This window comes from Hirundo rustica, chromosome 17 (genome assembly GCF_015227805.2).
Source record: "Hirundo rustica isolate bHirRus1 chromosome 17, bHirRus1.pri.v3, whole genome shotgun sequence".
Classification (NCBI taxonomy): Eukaryota; Metazoa; Chordata; class Aves; order Passeriformes; family Hirundinidae; genus Hirundo; species Hirundo rustica.
Window position 1 is genome coordinate 11,067,469 of NC_053466.1, and position 19,600 is coordinate 11,087,068.

The 19,600-nt window shown below is 44.3% G+C and overlaps 2 protein-coding genes and 1 long non-coding RNA gene across 9 annotated transcripts in view; 2 read left to right on the forward strand and 1 right to left on the reverse strand.

Annotated features, from left to right (window-relative positions):
* The window catches only part of SLC5A1 (solute carrier family 5 member 1), a 50,133-nt gene extending 41,887 nt beyond the window's left edge, over window positions 1-8,246 (forward strand). For all 7 annotated transcript variants that reach the window (XM_040081176.2, XM_040081174.2, XM_040081179.2 and 4 more), the window contains 9 exons: window positions 55-135; window positions 486-706; window positions 1,618-1,753; window positions 2,913-3,020; window positions 3,928-4,078; window positions 4,661-4,829; window positions 5,845-6,060; window positions 6,353-6,455; window positions 7,225-8,246. In XM_040081176.2, coding sequence (XP_039937110.1) covers window positions 55-135; window positions 486-706; window positions 1,618-1,753; window positions 2,913-3,020; window positions 3,928-4,078; window positions 4,661-4,829; window positions 5,845-6,060; window positions 6,353-6,455; window positions 7,225-7,448 — 1,409 coding nt within the window. In that variant the 3' untranslated portion in view covers window positions 7,449-8,246. The remainder of the gene's footprint in view (window positions 1-54; window positions 136-485; window positions 707-1,617; window positions 1,754-2,912; window positions 3,021-3,927; window positions 4,079-4,660; window positions 4,830-5,844; window positions 6,061-6,352; window positions 6,456-7,224) is intronic.
* Window positions 8,247-10,662: 2,416 nt separating this feature from the next.
* Window positions 10,663-17,447, forward strand: LOC120760531 (uncharacterized). The gene is made up of 3 exons (XR_005703386.1): window positions 10,663-10,707; window positions 11,225-11,421; window positions 14,375-17,447. It is a non-coding gene; the product is annotated as an uncharacterized LOC120760531 (long non-coding RNA).
* The window catches only part of RSPH14 (radial spoke head 14 homolog), a 72,528-nt gene continuing 66,758 nt past the window's right edge, over window positions 13,831-19,600 (reverse strand). Inside the window, exons 5-8 of the mRNA XM_040080938.2 lie at window positions 17,026-17,251; window positions 15,644-15,780; window positions 14,366-14,662; window positions 13,831-14,258 (exon numbers count right to left, since the gene is read on the reverse strand). Of these exons, the coding sequence (XP_039936872.1) occupies window positions 14,403-14,662; window positions 15,644-15,780; window positions 17,026-17,251 (623 nt within the window). The 3' untranslated portion in view covers window positions 13,831-14,258; window positions 14,366-14,402. The remainder of the gene's footprint in view (window positions 14,259-14,365; window positions 14,663-15,643; window positions 15,781-17,025; window positions 17,252-19,600) is intronic.

Genomic DNA, 19,600 nt, shown 5'->3' on the forward strand with positions numbered 1-19,600 from the left:
CTGAGACATTTGCTCAGAGCTAACTTATTTGTCCTGACTTTTCTCTGCCATCAGGTGGTCTTGCAGCTGTGATTTACACAGACACCTTGCAAACGTTCATCATGGTAGTGGGATCCTTTATTCTCATGGGATTTGGTAAGTAAATCAGATGAACTAAACCAGAGTGTTCAGCCACAAATCTTGCTGTGGCCACAGGAATGAATCCTGCAGTGTGAAACTGTTACCTTAACCAGGAGGTTTCAGCTCCTGTATGTATTTACTGGGGAAGAAAACAGGCGTGCTGCCAGAAGTCAGGCATATTGCCAAAGCCCTTTAGTCCCTGAGTCACTCTGCCTCCCAAGCACAAGTGAATGCGCAAGGTAATAAACAGCATGCCATGACAGGATTTTTACGTCCACGTTAAGGAAGCTTTTCTCCTCACGGTCTCAAGCTCTGTTTGAGATTTCAGTAAATCCTTATTGCTACTTTTATTTTCTATGTTTCAGCATTTGCTGAAGTAGGAGGGTATGAGGCTTTCATGCAGAAGTACATGGAAGCCATTCCATCCAACATCTCCTCTGGAGACAACGTGGTGGCTCCCGAGTGCTACACTCCTCGTGAGGACTCCTTCCACATCTTCCGGGACCCCGTCAGCGGGGACCTGCCGTGGCCAGGGGTGGTCTTTGGCCTGAGCATCCTTGCCATGTGGTACTGGTGCACAGATCAGGTAATGTGGGAGCCCAGTGCCTTGCAAAGGCCAAGCACAGAACTGCGTGCTCCAGTGTGATCTTCCCCTGTCATGTAAAGCTGGGCCACAGAACTGGCTCTTATTTCAACGCTGGTCAGTGACTTTTCAGCTCCTGGTTTCTAGACACCTCTCACATGTAAGGAAATGGAATGGGTGTTCTTTCAAATCTTCCTGCACACCTCTGCCCAGCAGATCCCATGTCTGCCTCCCTTCTCATTTTTTGTGTGTGACTGTGTGAAAACACAGAGAGGTTGTGCTGTGAACCTTTCTTAGGAAACCATGCAACAAATGACCCTTGTTAGACCGGGTCTTGATTCCTTTTCAGTAAGACAAGTTTGTTTCCTCTATGTGCAGCTTTCATCTTTGCTTGTATAGTCTTGGGGAGATGTTCTTTATGTGTCTGACCTTTCAGCCTGGAGATTCTTCCTTCTCTCTAAAACCTCTCCCTACCAGATCACGCTGACATGAGTAACAAAACTTGTGCTGCTGCACCTGCCACATGTGAATGTGTCTCTAACAAATGATCTATCTACATCCTGAATTGTGAGAAAGAACATCTTCAAGATTTCTCAACAAATTAACAAAACCTCCAACATAATTGTATTTACTGCTCAGTTAAATATTCTATTCTTCTTTGGCTTTTTATTTTAATCTCTCTGCTTTAAAAACTTCTTGTGAGAGAAGTCTTACGCCTCAAACAGCACTCGATAAGTAATTTCCTTTACTTATTTCAGACACATCCTTTGATTTTCATGTTGTTTTCATTTTCCCTAGTGGCAGAAATGCTAAATAGGCTCTTTTGCTATCCCAGAAGTTAAGAAGTACCTTGTATGTGGAACATGGCATGGTGTGATTATGGAAATGTTATAGCTGTCATGTGTCATTGACAGGTTATTGTCCAAAGATGTCTCTCTGGCAAGAACATGTCCCACGTGAAGGCTGGCTGTATCATGTGTGGGTACCTCAAACTCCTGCCCATGTTCATCATAGTGATGCCTGGAATGATCAGCCGGATTTTGTACCCAGGTATGATATGGATACAGAAATGCAAAGTTCTTCCTGCCTGCCTTTCATTGCCAATCTCTCTGTCACTTCCAAAATACCTGTTAGATTCTCATCTTCTCATCTAAACAGTCCAGGGACCTTCAGCTAACTGCACTGTTAGAAGCCACAGGCCCTCCTCTTTTCCCTGACCCCAGGTTTCTGCTAATACTACTGCTGTCTGTTTTAGGGGAAAGAAATTCCACAGCGTCCTTCCCCAGCTGTCTGTTTGTTACAGCCCCACTCTGACCAAATGAGTGGACAATGCTGGCCAGGACAGACACTGCTGGCCATTGGAGGGACAGGGCCACCAGTCACAGACTGCAGGGTTTGGGCCAGGGCAGCCCCAAGGGCAGCAGGCAGAAATGTCACTCTCCCATCTCCCTGACCAGCAGATTTGGCTGTGTTTGGCAGCAGGCAGAAATGTCACTCTCCCATCTCCCTGACCAGCAGATTTGGCTGTGTTTGGCAGCAGGCAGAAATGTCACTCTCCCATCTCCCTGACCAGCAGATTTGGCTGTGTTTGGCAGCAGGCAGAAATGTCACTCTCCCATCTCCCTGACCAGCAGATTTGGCTGTGTTTGGCAGCAGGCAGAAATGTCACTCTCCCATCTCCCTGACCAGCAGATTTGGCTGTGTTTGGCAGCAGGCAGAAATGTCACTCTCCCATCTCCCTGACCAGCAGATTTGGCTGTGTTTGGCAGCAGGCAGAAATGTCACTCTCCCATCTCCCTGACCAGCAGATTTGGCTGTGTTTGGCAGCAGGCAGAAATGTCACTCTCCCATCTCCCTGACCAGCAGATTTGGCTGTGTTTGGCAGCAGGCAGAGAGGTTCAGGCAGGGATTGGTCTTTGTGTTCCTCTGCTTGTTTTTCTGCTTGGTCTCCTCCTGTCGTTCAGGCCTGGTCTGACAAATGAGCGCTGATTTTCTTCTGACCTGCAGCATTTGTCAGTATTATTTTAGAGAGGAAGAGAAGGAAAGAAGCTTAGAATCACCTTCCTCCCTGCCAGCAAAGCAAGGATGAAAGCAAACGTGTCAATCCGGTGTCTCAACACAGAGATACATTCTAGAAGCTCTATTAATTTGGGAGAGCAATCTGTTGTTTATATGACCTTGTCTCAGCATCTCATTATCCTCTCCTCAGATGTGGTGGCTTGTGTTGTGCCTGAAGTCTGTCAGCAATACTGTGGCACCTCAGTGGGCTGTACAAACATTGCTTATCCAAAACTGGTAGTGGAGCTTATGCCAAATGGTAAGACATTCTCTGTGTTTGTTGTTTCTTTGTTTTAGGAAAGGCAGACTGTAAAAACAAGTGATAGAGGGAGTCCAAGATCCATATTTAGTTCCAAAATTCTTGCTAGAATTATGTACTGTTAACCAAAGGGGTTTGTCTGTATTGGCTGTAGGTGCAGAATAGCTCCACACTGACAATGTCAGCTCTCAGCTGGCAAATACTGGGTGCTGAAATGGTAAACGAACTCCCTCTTTGTGAAGGTAAAAAATAACCTGCTTGGCCAATGATTTATAAAGAACTCTGCCAGGATCTCTGAGCTGGAGGACTGTTCCTGCAGTCCTCCTGCCAACCCCACAGAGGTGGGTGCTGGCTCATAAGACAAAAAAAGCCAGGTTACGGTGTTACAGAGACCATTGCACTACCATGATAGCTTTGGTACCGTCCCCATCCTTTGACAACTGTTGTTAAAATCCTGCAGTACTTGCCCATGCTCTGTGACCAGACCAGACCACCTGGAAAAGTGGCTTGCTCTGGTTTTCAGGCAGTAAAAAAAACTTGGGTTTTTTTGGCAAATACCCTGTTCACAAATATACTACAAGCAAGTGAGCACTCTCCTGCATACAACAGGAATTATTTTTATAACTGCTGGGAAAAGTCTGCTTAATATTATTTTCTTTTTAATTTAATCAGGCAGCATTCACTAAAGAAGTACCTATGTGCTAAAAGCTCAAGAGTTTCCCTGGCGCTGCTGTAAATAACTTTTTCCAAGCTCTGCTTGCCCAGCAAGGGAACGTCAGGCAGATTTTATGTCAGGCACATAAACGTGCTCCGAGCTGGCTGACGGAAAGGGCTGAACAAACACCTGGTGCCAGGTTCTGGGTCTCTCCACGGAATGCTCATCCCCGTTCCCATCTCTGTGTTCCAGGGCTGCGGGGTCTGATGCTGTCAGTCATGCTGGCCTCCCTCATGAGCTCCCTGACATCCATTTTTAACAGCGCCAGCACTCTGTTCACGATGGACATTTACACCAAATTTCGGACCCGGCCATCCGAGAAGGAGCTGATGCTGGCTGGCAGGTGAGCGCGGCCGAGCTTCCCGCGGGCACAGGCTGCCTCCTGCCAAAACCCCAGCGCGGCTGGAGCCTGGCAGAGCCTGGCAGAGCTGCAGTGGCCTCCTGTGGCCGGAGCAGCCGTCCCGTCCCGGCGCTCCTTTGGGGAAAGCACGCCGTGCTCCCGGAGGAACAGACAGTGTGCACGAAGCAGCCAAGCTAATTCTCACTGCTCCCCACTGCTGTTGGAAGGAAAAGCTTTTAAATTACCTTCCTGGGCTCCGTGCTGCACCAGGCTGCAGCATCAATGAACTGGTTCTGGCTCATCTGCTATTGATTTGTCTCTGGACATAACAACCACAGGAGAAAAGTGATTTTCTGTGTTTTGATTGCGTATTTAACCATGTGCTGATGGATATTTGACATACACGATACCCAACTTGGATTTCTTTTGTTTGCTCAGTGCTAATTTGCCATTATAATTGATTTCACTAGTTGAAATACAAAATGAACATGTAAATTATTGAATAATTGCTGGGCTTTTTTCTTTCTGATGGATCATAGATACTTCTAAGCAGATGGCTAATTGAATATCTGGCTATGTTTACAGGGCATTTATGTTACTCTTAATTGGCGTCAGCATTGCCTGGGTTCCTGTGGTGCAGTCAGCTCAGAGTGGGCAGCTCTTTGACTATATTCAGTCTGTTACCAGCTTCCTGGGACCTCCCATTGCTGCTGTTTTCCTGCTTGCTATCTTCTGCAAGCGTGTCAATGAGCAGGTAAGTGCAAATTAGGAAACAGGTATGCTGCATGTTCCTTTAGGAATTGGGAGAGCTGGGGGTTTTTTTTGTTTTGAGCAACTTTTTCCTGTTTATTTTAATCCCAGCATAGCCCAGGGATTTTGTGTCTCCGTACCCCAAAGCCTGAGCTTTCAGAGAGGAGTTTGGAAAAGTTCTTTCATAGTCTGATAGATAAACAGTCACCTAGGAATTCATAGATAGCTCTGAAGCTTAGGTTGCCTATCGCTTTGCCAAGAAGTGTGTTAAATGGATAATCTATGGACACATATTTCAAAGTTATCATTTAGGATATTGGCCACCAAGCTGCTTTATCAAACAAATCACCTCTTACCTATCCTGTCCAGTTGGGGTTTGAATATCCCCAGGAGTAGTGACTCCAGAATGTCTGTATGCAACCTGTTCCAATGATCAAGCACTTTTACAGTAAAACAAACAAAAAATTTTGTTTAAACAGAATTTCCCATATTTCAGTTTGTGCCCACACATACCTCCATGTCTGTTATACTTTGGGCTGCCTGTACAGCAGGCACCCACCAACAGAACTGAGAATTAAGAAATTACTCTTAGGGCCATTAGCAGGTAAACCAGACACACATTTCAGCAAGGATGACACAACACTGGCTCGTGTCAGAGCTGTCAGGGATTCAGCCCTCAAAGGTAAAGAGGTATGAGAACAGCCCCTGGGGTGTGCAATCCAAGGCTGAAACCTTCCTGTAGAAGGAGAGAGTTGTGTGGAGCCAGATGGACAGTGAGAAATGGTCTGGATGTGGTGTCCTGAGGTGTGCCTGACATCTCAGAGCTGTTCATTGCTCCTTTCAGCTGCACTCATGCACTGAGCTGTAAATAAGGTCACTGAAAGCATCTGGGTTAAAGCCCACACGCCAAAGCCATTGTAACACATAACTACATCCATGTTTCCTCCAGCAACTGTTTGAGAGCTCAGAGTTTATTTCCATGCCTGAAATGACTCATTTTGATCCCTTCATGTCTGCAGGGTGCCTTCTGGGGCCTAATCTTTGGGCTGCTGGTTGGACTCAGCAGGATGATCCCAGAGTTTATCTACGGAAATGGCAGCTGTGGGGCCCCTTCCAACTGCCCCTTCATCATCTGCGGCATTCACTACCTGTACTTTGCACTGATCCTCTTTGGGGTTTCTGCCATCGTCATCCTGGCAGTCTCTTTCATGACCAAGCCCATTCCTGATGTACATGTGAGTATTACTGCAGTCCTGCTCCTCAAGAAACAGAACACAATGAAACCCCCAGTTTGTACTTGGTGTGTTACCTCTCGACACTTCAGCCACCCCCAGCATACAGCTCTTGTAAGAAAGAAAGGAAATGATCCTCATTTACCTGTCACAGATCTTCAGTGACTCCCAGCAGCCTTAGACATCCCAGCCGTTTGGGATGCTGCGGTGTCACAGCAGCTCAGGGGCTGGCCAGGCTGCTTGGTCTCTGTGTAGTGAGCCCATGATCAATTCAACTCCCTTTGTTCCGTGGCAGCTTTACCGCTTGTGCTGGTCCTTGCGGAACAGCAAAGAAGAACGGATCGATCTGGATGCAGATGAGGAGCAGGACAGAGCTGATGAAAAAGATGATGAATCAGGTAACTCTTGAATACCTAGAGACTCTATTATGCATTTGAGTATCCCTGTTTCATTCCTGAGGGAACATTAACATGCTTGATAGTCGAAGACTTCCTCCCTCCCCCAACAACAAATCCTCAGCCCACACCAATTTAAATGGCTCATGAGCTGCCTTTACCAATCTCTCAAGCTCAGTGTAAACCAGAAGTGAAGTGGATTTGAAGGGAGAAAATCTTACTTTCTTGGTAGCTGGGTGGCAGCTCTAGGACTAAACCAATGGCAATGCTCTAGGTCAGAGGTGCTGTGCATTGGCAGAACTGTGACTCCAGCACTCGAGGGAATCCACCTGGAAGCAGTGGGTTGTGGTCAGGATTGAAGGCACCATGAAAGCAGACTGCAAACCCACCTGCTCTCTCTACTGGGTTTTTGGTTCTGCTCCCAAGGTCTTCAGTGTCCTCAAATTAATTCATTTGTCTTTCAATTAAGAGTGTAGAAAGCATGGAAAAACTGGAGTTTAAGCTTTGAAGCATAGTTTGCTTCTCCAATACCAGGCCAAGTCTCTGGGCTGCAAAAGGCCCAAGTATCTGCCACAGAACACGTAGAAAATCCCTCTTTTCCCAGGTGAGCTGTGAAAACACAGTATTAACTTGATTTTTGTACTGTTTTGTACTAAAACGCTTCCACTGAATTGAGACCATAAATCAGAAGGGGAATGTCCTCAGTCCCAGAGATCAAGTGTGTGCCATGATCCGTACTCACCTTTCCTGACCAGAGTGTTATTCCTTCCAGTTAATGAGGAAAACCAGGAGGAGCCGGGATGCTGTAGGAAGATTTACAACTGGTTCTGTGGCTTGGACCAGCAGAAGGGCCCCAAACTGAGCAAGGAGGAAGAGGAGGCACTGAAGAGGAAACTGACGGACACCAGCGAAGTGCCGCTGTGGAGAAACGTCGTGAATATCAACGGCATCATCCTCTTGACTGTGGCTGTGTTTTGCCATGCCTTCTTTGCATAACCTCCTGATCACAGTCCTGAAATTGTACAACATTGTTCAAGCAAAAATGATGGCTTGTAGATTTACACAATTAGATACACATTGTATTTTCATCACCTACATTTGTCAAACATCAGAGTGATTTACTCACTTGATTCTGTGATCGTAATTTCAACAATTTAAAGATGAAGGCCACTGGGATTTCAAGTGAGAGAATTTCTGTTTAGACATTGAACCAATCCAGGACTAACTGAGGTTCAGAATTTCCATCCAATATTCTCTCTGCTCATGATACATTTCATATTTTAGGTTCAGAACAAGGCTGCGTGAGCCATATTTCATATCAGGTTTTGTGGACTGTCTTTTAGGGTTGACAACAGTATTTTGATTTTCAACCCCTCCTTTGATCATTCAATTTTCCTTTTCCTTTGGCTATGATAATTTGATTGCAAAAACCCCACAACCACTGAGGGACTGTGTTATAAACTCAAATTAAAACATTGCTTTTGTCCCTCCAAACATGGGATATCTTAAGTAAAGGATTTATGTATATATCAATGGATTTGATACTATCTATAACTTTCCATTTTCAGTTTTCCCTCCTTTTTCTCACTTTCCGTTGGGTTGTGTTTCTCAGTTGTCAGTGGAACACTAACCTCTGAATTGATCGCGTTTTCAAATTGGGGAACACACGTCTTGATGATCCTAAAAAGAATTTTGCTTACAGCAGATTATTTGTTTAAGGTTAACTTCCAAAGGTCCCACTCTCTTGTTATTTTAATATATACCTATACTTGAATGTGAAGCTTTTTATACAAAATACATATGTTATATATACACAGGTAATACATTATGTATATGCACTATATATATTATATATATTTAAAATATATATTTATGTGTGTGTATATATATCTATTTCTTGCTGATCAATTCCCACCCTGGTGTGTCAAGGACTCTTTACTGAGGGCTTAGAGTCAATGCACTGGCTCTGTCTATGGACTGTGCTTCAAACCAGCCCGTGGAGAAACACCCACAGCATCGGAATGCTGGAATGCATTTTGCAAATACATCGAAGGGCTCTGTACCGCTGCTCTGCAAAGCTGTAAATCTCTCCTCTGAAGATTTCATCGAGAAATAGGATTCCTGCTGCATGGCAGCGTGAGTTAGCAGTTCAGGAAGGAGGATAGTCACAGCTGTGGGGTATCAGCTAAACCAGGCTGATTGTCTCCACTCGATAAGTTTGGTACCAGCTGGGGACACAAGACAGATTTAACACTTCAAAGCAAAAAGCGATAGATCTTCTTCTCATCCCATTCAGCTTCCTGGGGAATCAAGTGTAGAAAGAAGATGCTGGCTGCTCAGTCAGGCAGTGCCACAGTTCCCTGTTCCTTTCTGCACACGTTGGTGGGACTGTGCTGTCCCAGGGCATCCCGAGGTTCTGCCACAGGCTGCTCCGGGCTGGCAGCTGCAGGGGAAGGCAGAGCAAGGCCTGCATGTGCCACAGCACACTGCTCTGCCTCCTGGGCTTTCACCTCTCCCACTCCTGAATCTCCTGGCAGCATCTTTGCTTCATTTGGATCTAACCCCAAATGCTCAGGATTCCAGCAGAATTGCTGCTCTTCAGTAGAATTGCTGCTCTTCAGCACAATCCCTGCAGGGTCCTTTGCATGGGCCAGATCAAACTTCAATACTTCAGAAATACAAAACTTCAATACTTCAGAAATACCAGGGCAAAGCTTTTTTCCCTGATACTTAACACAGTGATAGAGTATTTTAAAGACCATGGAATTAATTGTATTTAATGAACTATGAAGACTTGTATGTATTAAATTAATTGTATATTTTGAAGTATTTGCTGTCCACAGAGTGATGTTTTTTTTATATAATATGATGGAAGACAGAGAAACTTCATTTGGTGTCTGGGTTTTGGCTGTGAGTAATAGAAATGGATGAAGAACAAACAAGGAAGACATCACTGAGGATTGCCCAGATCCCTCTTTATCATTCTTTGCTACAAAAACACGGTGAAATTATAAAGCTATTTGGACAAAGACAAGTAACACAAGTCTGAGCAGCCTCTGGATGATCTCCTGGTTAATCAGGCATCATTGCATGATTTTACTCCTCAGAACTAGAGAGTTCTGAAAATCTAACCCACAATTTCCCAGGGATATTCCTGTATGCCCTCAGCAACCTGATTTAATTCTGGTCTGAAGGTGGATGTTGTGGAGGGAAGAGCTCAAATGTTTACATAAAGTTTGACAGCTACTCTTGACTCCTGTAATTTTGTAGAATTTCAAAGGAAAAAAGCCTTATATTGTGAACAGTTGATAAAATTTTAACATTTAGCTAACATTAAATGCCAGCTCAGGTTGGTCGTTATTGCATTCATGATTTTAAGGAAGAAAATGTCTTTTCTTCAGTTTTCAGGGGAGCTCTGTCCATGAGCTGTTGTTGGGGACACTCAGATAAAAGCAGTAGCTTACACTGTGCTGGGCATTGTCATGCTGTAGAGGTGGGAACTGTGAGCACACCCTTTCCCCAGTGCTTGACCATACATTTGAAATACTTCTGGTATAATATCAAATAAATCTCTGGCTCACAGCACAAAGTACCTGCATGGCATGTACAGCGTAACAAAGCTCTGTTTCAGGGGATCTTGAGACTTCCAGCTTACCCTGTCAGGTAAGTTACATGGTTAAAGCTTATTTTAGTGGACTTTAGTTAGGATTATTGTAATAAAATAAATAAAACAGAATAAAATGAAGTATGCACTTAGTAGCTCTGTCAGCGAATTGTGAGAGTGCTCTGTAAAGAACACACACTAAACAAAATCTTCCATTTAAGAAATACTACGTAGCTCTTAGGAAAAATCCTGAAAAAGGGTTATCACTGTTCACTTCATTTGTCTGTATCAACCACAAAAATATATCCAAATATCTCAAAAATGTTTAGTATTAATGATGACGAGAACACCCTGTTCTTAGAACTCAGGATTTGGGTCTATTCCCATTTCGTTATTGAAAACCTCATGCACTGAAATGGCAGGGGAAGGAAGGTCTGGGACTTTGGAACAAATCTGCAGTATTCATGGTTTGGGTTGAAGCAGTGTCTGGCCGTGGTGAATTAGGCCATGGCACAAGGCTGAGCTCCTCAGGTGCAGGTGATTGTGGTGATTGGAGCCCAATCTTTCTATTGCCAGGGGACTCAGCTCCCTGACCTTCCTTAATTAGCAAAACCAATTAAGTAAAAGCCAACACAAAAATGAAGAGCCAAGGTAAGCAATAAATCCATATATTTCATTGTATTTGAAGGGCACTTGAGCTCCTTGGTTTGAAGTGTTGAGCCAGAGGGTTTAGAGCTGCCATTTCTGGGGACAGGCTGTGGGGTGACAGCAAAGCTGCTCTCAGGAAAGCTGCTGGGTGCTTTAATTTGTTTAGTGTTTTATGTGCCAGCTGCAGGTGTGTGTGCCCTGCATTGCAGTGTTCTCTGAGGGGCAGAGAGGGAAGGGAGCAGCAATCACAGCCCTTCCCTTGTGCTGACTTGAGGATCCATAGACCTAGATTTATAACAGCAGGCAATACACTGCTGAAAGAGATGAGAAATGCAAAAAATCCCTGGTTTCTTTTGGTGATTCGTGGCATTTTCTCATGGAGTGTGTATTTTCATGGGCCTGTGCTGGAGAACCTAAAGGACAGAACAAAACTTCACTCACTCCAATTTCAACCAGTTGCTCTGATGCAAGACAGTATAAGCAGTGCCTCAAGTTACCATCCTTATTATTGATAAAATAGGTTGCCTTTTTTGTGCCTCCTGAAGAACATTCCTTCTTGCCATCTACCATGGGCAGCTGTGAGAAAGAATAATTCCCCTGGAGTTCCTGAGCTCCCCCTCTCCCCACCTGGCAGAGTTGAGGCCAGGGCAGCTGTGCCTGCCTGGATCAGCACCTCCTCTACTTTTCTGGAGGTACCTGCAAGAGCTTCAAGCTGAGGTATGAGTTTCTTGCCCCTCTGTTCAGCATTTTTTTTTACAGTATTGAAGCCTATAACTTTAAAAATGTAGCTTATATGCAAAGTATGCTAAACCAAATTATTAGAATGGGTTTTATTCATTCAAATGGCAAACTTTGTCTTGCTAAAAATAGGTCCTGTGCTTTGAGCATATTAGCTTTGTAGCTGTCTCTGCCTTTCTGTTTTAATGTCATTAGCCAAATCTGACTTTCCCAGACTATTTTGTCCTTAGACAAATCTCTCACTACATCATTTTTATATTTATTTATTTATTTATTTATCTATTTATTTATTTATTTAATAGCACAGGTAATCGTGGGAAGCAAATATACTCCCTGCTTTGAAACATGAAAAGATGGAATTAAAAGCTGCCATTTTCCAGACAGGACAGAAAGATTTCCACTCCTTGGCCTTCTGAAAGTGTATAGGGACAGGGGAAATGAGTCTGTAGTTGCAAGAACAAAGAGCTATAACATTCTTAACCTTCTGGAAACTGTTGGAAAAAATTCAATGTGACCTCTGCCTGGGTAGGACACAGGACTCCACAGGGAGCTCTTGTTTCCCATGGACGCAGCTGTCTTGTTCTCTGGTGTTGCTGAGGATTGTTGGGCAACTGGTTTGAAAACTCAATCTGTGTAGAGCGTAACTGCATTAATTCCAGTATTGACTCGGGACCACATTAATTATATCTGGGCCTTAATAACTGTTGGCTTCAAGCTAAAGAGGCAAATTGATTTCATTGATGTTAAAAATCTGCCTTGGTGCTAAAGCCATTGGAGCACAGAGGAAGGCACAGTGCTAAAACCAGAGACTTGCTGTACACACAGCATTTCCTTTGAAATGGTGAGTTTAATTAGGGTGGGAGGTGCCAGATCCTGAGATGTTCATTTAAGTATTTATAATGTGTATGAAGTGATTCAAAAAGATCCTCAGCATTTTTGTGACCATGTATGTGTCAGCTTTGTTATGGAGTGTTCCTGACTGAAAGCTAAGTCAGTCCAGGGAAAGTGTTCATCAGCTGTTCCTTTGATCCAGCCAATTGTTTTACTGACACCTGCAGTGCTAATTAATTCCCAGCCTCATGAAATGGGGACTCTTGTCTCTCATCCCAAAGCAGGGAATTAACCCTCAGCACAGCATGTGACTTTTGGTTATTGTATCTGCAACCTTTCTGTCAATAATGCAGCTCTGTAAGTAGAAAACACCAACTAACAGTGGTTCATGGATCTTCTGTATAAAGACTTTAAATTCTGGCATTTGCAGAGGCAGCATGTGGTCAGTACAGCCCAAGGGAGTTCCTGTCATGTTTGGAGTGTGATGGTTTCGTGTTCTCAGGTGTAACAGTGCCAAAGAGCTGCTGACACAAAAGCTGACACGTGGGAGGAGCAGTGTCCATATCTCAGAGTTCACCTGAGGCTCTGTTCCATTTCTGTACTGTGTGGGTAAGATGAGAACACTGATCCATGTAGAGGCTTTTTTGGGAGCAGTTTATATTGTCCTTAAAGCATCGATCAGGCAATTACTTGGAATGCAGAACTTAAGGTCCAATTAAATTATTTCTAGTCAGAGCAGTTCAGTGTGGATGCTCTTATTTCTGCATCTGAACAAGCTAATTATTTTGGGAACTCACTGAAGGGTGATACCTGGATTACTAGGGAAGGCTGTGACGAGGTTGGGCCTGGGCTAAAATGATGATTATAACCAGATTTTCCTGTAAGAGCAGCTGAGCCCACACTGTGCTGCTCTAGTCCTTTAGCAGGTTATTAAAGCTGCCTGGCTTCTCTTATTGAGTTGGATGCACTCTGGCACCAATATGTATTACACACCAGTGCCTTATGTGTTTAAAAGGCAGAGTTCCTCCAAGATCCTGCCTGGAGGGAATGAATCCAACTGACTCAATACTTTTGAATCACATCTTTATAGGAGAGGAAATTTACCCTTTGGTTACATTGTGGAAGAGAAACATTTTAACTGTAATCACTCCTACAGGAAGAGTTTATACAGTGTGTAAGAGTAATGCAGTTTGCAGTGTGACCGTGGGTTGGAATGGAAAAGCAGCCCTGACAAATAATCCCTTTTACAGACCTGATGCAGCTTCTTTGTAACTACAATTCTGGATACAAAACTCCCATGTGAGAACAAAACCCAGGTGAAAACAAACGGGACTTGCTGTGAGGCTGTGCCAGCCGCTCTGTCCCATCTCCCTTGGTGGCTGAGAATGGCCAGGGCTGTCCTGCTCATTTGTGTTATTTCTTTGCCCAGGCCTCCTGCTGAAGCCTTTTAAATTACCCTTTGGTAACTGCAGAAAGAAATGTCTGTAGTGACCAGCCTTGAACTGTCAGTGAAGAAAATGCTGCTGAAACTTCCCACCACTTCCACTGCCCTTCAGCTCAAACCCCGAGGTGCTTTTGTTCCCTATTACAAGCAATTCCAGTTAGGGACCAGAGACCTCTCCTGTTGGAGAGTCCCCAACACATCTTTACCGAGGGCTACCCTGGTAAAGGTTTTCTGACTTTGGTCTTAATCCTGTGTCACAAATGTTTGCAGAAAAATTCATGTAAATTCCTGTTGTTAGATCAATTTGTCAGTATGGACAAGACTGCTGGAGGAGCTAATTGTGAACCTTTCTAATATAATTAATTATCGATTAGTGTTTGAAAGGCTGAGGTTTAAAAAAATCAAAAGGAGAGAACATCATGAAGAAAACAAAAAGGGTTGGTGTCTCGTATCACAGGAAAATCTTGGTAACTCGGGCAGTAACTCCTAGTGGAGAACTCCACACTTCCTAAGTTTTCTTCTCCATTTCTCTGTGTGGGACCTGCGATATAGATGTGAAACTGTTGTCAAATAACTTTCCAGGAGGAACTGATCCAGAATAAGTGAGGACTAGAGTTGTGGTGTTGAAGGTCTCATGTAACCGCGTACCTTTTACAGCCAGACAACAACAGAGGGCAATAGATCTCTAGAAAAGATCTCGGCTGCAGAAGGGTTTCCAGTCGATCACGGAGATGGCGATGTCGGCAGCTCTTTGCACGGCCTCGCTGGGATCCTCCAGACAGCGCTGAAATGTGTCCCTGTGAAGCAGCAGCGCCTGGCGGCCCTCTGGCAGCTCCGCCAGCAGGGTGAGGGTTTTGATCGCATTCAAACGCGCTTTGCTGGTTTCCTCAGCAACCAGCCTCACTAAAGGTGGAAGGGCTTCAGCACCCATGGCTGAGGACCTCCCTGTGGGGAAATAAAGCGGCTTTGAAATGTGTTATGACATCTGATCATCGCTCTTTTGGACTGACAACGTTCCATTCCCTGCCCGGCTACAGCTCCGAACAGCCCTGGAGGTGCAGTGCACAGAGGCACAACGTGCTCTCCTTTCAGAGACCAAGGTTGGCTCCCAGCTGTTTATTTTTAAGGAAAAAGGTCCTTCATGGTTAACTTTATCTGCCTTGCACATTAGTATTTCATTTGCAACAAATTATCTAAAAATATACCAGGCACCAACGATAAAATAACCTATGTTTTGGAGCGGGGGGAGGAGGAGCGGAGCGTGGTAGATGCCCTTAAGAACATCTGCCAGCCTTTCATTTTTAAAAACTCTTCAAAGACCGAGATCCACTCCTGAGTTGTCTTTGGAAGCCCGAGGAAGGTTTGCATAGGAGGACTGGAACACAACTGCTGTTATTGAGTCTTTTATGTCTAATTACTCATTCATCACACTGGAAATTTAGCAGTTAGTATTTTCTGTGCCATGTAAGTTACTTGGGAGAGCTACAGACCTTATTAATATTCATTGCTCTCCCAGCTGTGAGAGAGGAGCTGCCTCTAATCCCAGAATATTTCCAGAGAGTAGCGCTGATTCAGTGGAGCTCCAGGTTTGTGGAGCTCCAGCTTTGTGGATCTCTGTGCGGTCTGGACTTGAATGGAAAATGTTCCCCCTCTGGAGGGAAATGATACAGGTGAGGTAGATAAATAACTTCTTGACCTACTTGGGGGAATGAAATGTGAAATATCCTGTCCCCCCCTAGGCACTGTGAGGGAGCAACAACAGTTGCTTCCGACAGTTATAAAGAAATGTCCCAATCTTAGAGTTTCTTGACGAGCATTAAATCTGTCAGAAACTGAGGGCTTGGCAGGGGGCAAATGCTTTGTTACTTAGTTGCCTTAGAATTGGATTTCCAGAGGTACCCCAAAAGAAATGCCCCTGTCTCTCACCCTGAGGCTTAACAAGAGCAAACATCAGCGCTCCTGTCGAGCTAGCTTGAACTTCGGGCTGCGCGTCTTCCAGCAGGCTCACCAGCACAGGAATCACCTCTTCTTTGCACACCGCGATTTTCCCCTCAGCATGAGAACTGTGCAGAGAAGATGGTGAAGTTGTTTCCTCGATCCGTGCCTGCTGCCCGTGCAGCCCCGTGTGCCCCTGAGCCCGCCCCGGTGCCAGCAGCGCCGTCACACCCTCGGTGCTCCCCCGCAGGGACCGTCCTGCCTGTGCCTGCTGAGCACACCTGCTGCTGCGGGCTGGAGGAGCCCACGCTGACCTGACTGGACAAGCTTCATGATAATTTAGGTTATTTTTAGGTGATATCTGGATTTTTAAAAAGCTTTCTGTGGTACAGTGGACACTGATGGGTAGGTGCATGTAACAGGATGTAGGAATAAGGGTGTTGCTAGTGCTAATTGCAACCGAGTTACAAACCTGGCTGGTGAAGCCTCTGGAGATTTAAAAACCCGCTAAATCAGAGGGCTGAAGTAAATTCTTCTCCTAGATCACTTTTCTCTCTCTTTCCAGCCTCTCTAATGAGGAGAATATTTAATGTGGCCCAGCCACTGCAGGGACCTAGAACATAGCTCATGTCCATATTTCAGTTGCATTTTGCTTTCTTTCTATGACTCACGTTAATTATACTCTTTTCCTCTAAGACCTCTCTTGATTATAGGACATGTGGAAATGTGTAGTGCCAGCTGATATGTAAACTACATCATCTGCTGACCTTTTAAAACTAGACATTTGTTGAACCCTTATTATATTTTCTGATTGCAGTACGGTGGACTTAAGTTATTCTTTCATCCATTCTCTGATACGCAAATTTAATGGAAAGATTGCTTTCTCTGATCAATTTCTGATGTATGTAGCAGCCTGTGGCAGAAAACTATTTCTGTCTTCAATCACAGTGAAAGTTTCCAAGGACCTCTAATTTTCTGAGAGACCACTTTTCAAAAATACAAGGGAGATCCTCCCTACCCCATAGTGGTCAGAATCCTGTTTCATACAAGATTTTTCATGCAAGAATTTTTTCCTAGCAGTGCTGTACCAGGAAAAAAACCCCTGATTCTACTGCCGATACTGAAAACAAACAGAAGGAGAATGAATGACTGATCAGCATCTGCTTTCTTCAGTGATTTATAGCAGTTAGGAATTTTTTAAGCCCCATGTGTCCCATTTTGTTTTACCCATGCGTGCATTCAGGCTGATTGTGCTTTACGTGTGGAATGTGGCAGCTTCAGTGTGTAGTGGAACACAGCTGTAAATGAATGGCATTTATTTACTCCTGGAATTAGTTCTTTCTTGGACTTAAGCCTTAGAGAGGTTTGTTTACCTGATTTCTAAGAGGACCCAGGCTGCTTTGCTTCTGATGGCAGTGGAGGGGTGTGAGAGCCTTTCCTTCAGCACAGTAACAGCACCAGCTGCCAGAGCTTCAGAAACCTCCACACGGAGACAGTTGGAGAGTGTCTCAAGGATGAGCTCCTGGATCTCATCCAACTCTGTCTTCAACTTCAGGACCAGTGAGGGAATCAAAGCAGCCCGCAGGACACCACCAGCCCCTGCACAGGGGACAGGGAAGGAACATGGATGAGAGTTGAGTGCAGTTACTATTGCCCCTTGCACCTGGAACTTCTTCAGAGGATCAAAACACATATGGGAACTCGTTTCCTTACACAGAAGTGGGATTGAGAGATGGAACTGCTCCAACACTGCCCTGTTTATAAATGTCATCTTAGCATTGCTTCTTCAGGGAGCTCCCCTAAAACTCTTGTAAAGAAATCAAGACCAGGTAATAACCAACATGGCAATTGCATTGATGTTCCAAGTTTCTCTCTGTAATATTTCTCCCAAAATTATCCTTGCAAGGAAAATAGAGGAGATATATATATATATACACATTACAGAGTCACCTTCTGTGCAGCCTTTCTAACTGTTCTCAACATGAACAGATGCTAAGAGAGGCAGAGATGTTGGCCTTTAGAACTTGTTCTTTGATTCTCCACCATGGTTTCCTTTCCTGGGGGGGCGGGGGGAAGTCAAGATTTTGGGAACTGTCAGCTTCCCTCACACATTTCTTTGTAGTAGTTCTGTCAAGGCAAAAATTGAAATTCTGAACTTGCCAGCAGTCAGTACTCTTGCACTGGCTCCTGAAATATAACATCAAAGGCAGAGAGATCATAAATTGCCCTGAAAGCGATGTCTTTGCTATGAGCAAGAGTCTGATTTGTACCATTTCTTACCCTTTACTAAGTCAACACTGCAAGAGCAATGCCAGGGGAAAGCAGAACGTACTGTCCACAAGTAACTATGTGAAAACAAAATTCTGCAGCTTGTCTTGTTGCTAGGACTGATTCTTTGGTTGCTATGAGAAATGTGGCTCTTTTCAAAGTGATTCATATATGGATGGATAGGAAGCTTTTGTGGATAAGAGTCATCAAGGTATTTTCAAATGAATCTCCACAGCAGAGACAAGTGGGAAAGAGATTTTAATGACCCTTGGTAGTGCATAGGAGAAATCCCTCACCTTAATAACTGGGTGAAAACCAGGATTCTAATCTAGAGGTTACGGTACATGCTGTTGTATGTATTTCTGAGGCTTTGCTAATACTGAATAACTTATGTTACCGAGTTTTTAGGATCCACGTTACAATGCCAAGGCAAAGAAATGCCTTGGGGTGATATTACAGATTTACTACCTGTGCTACATTTGGAGGTCGGTTTCTGTGAGAATTCAGGTAAATATGGAAAATCAGTTCCAAGACAATTCACTTTGAAGGCTCACAGCATTTTACAAACAAGGATTTCTTGTGCCAGAAAGGCAAAGCAGGAAAGGAAAGTGAAATAATGTTCTTTGAAGCTGCAGCTCTGTGTGTCACTACACAGGGGAGTGAAATTTTCACTTTCACAGTGAAAAAACCCAACCATACCCCTGTATTGCTCCTTAGAGGAAAAAAAGAAATTTGTCAAAGAGCAACTCCAGCCCATTTATACTGTCCCTGCAGAAGGATGTGATAAAGGACACCTGCACTATTGCTCTGGAAAGAATTCTGTTGGAGGGTCCCTGGGAAGGAGGCCCAGCTAGTCCATCACCAGCACCAACCCTCTTGACAAGGATCACTGGGGTTTGGATTGTACATTATCGGTATAGAAAGGTTTTGGCAGGTCAGACAACAGCAGGAATACATCTGGGAATTCTCCACGCCTTATGGAATGCCAGGCAGCGGGGAACCCGCTCCCAAGGAAGCAGACTAAAGCAGTCAAATCATATCCAGAATTCCTTTAGCTACACCTCCCAACAGTCTTTTGAAATGCCCTGTAAGACAAAATTTTTCAAATGCAACTTTTTAAACACTTCCCAAAGTTTTCTTTTCATGAAAAGAAACTGTATGGCCTGAGTGCATGAAATTGGGATCCCCGGACTGCTCTCAGTCACCACATGTACTCCTAAATTCTAGGTTGCTGTGGAAATCCATACAGAATCTCAGTTTGGGAGGTACAGTTTGAGAGGAAGAGTAATAAATCAGAGGGGACAGACTTAAGCTCACACTGCCTGTCACAAGTACCTGTGTGCAGCTTTAATTCAAGTGGGTCCCAGTGCTCCTTGGGACAGTCCATAAGCAAACCCTCTTTGCACAGTGCAGACACACTCTGGTTTGAGCCCAGAGAAACCATTGCTTGATTTAACTTAACTTGCCATCTGTCTGTAACAACTGCTGCTGTAGCATTCCCTCTACCTCTCTCGTGCTGCGAGATGTACCGGCTCTTTCCTATTTTTTTGTACTTGCTTTCAAATGCTTACTAGCCATTTTTAACCCATCATTTTAAGTTTCATTTTCACTTTGCTACAATTCCCTCTTTTTCAAGACTTTCTTGCTAAGTTGTCTCAATTTTCCTGATCACTTTACCAT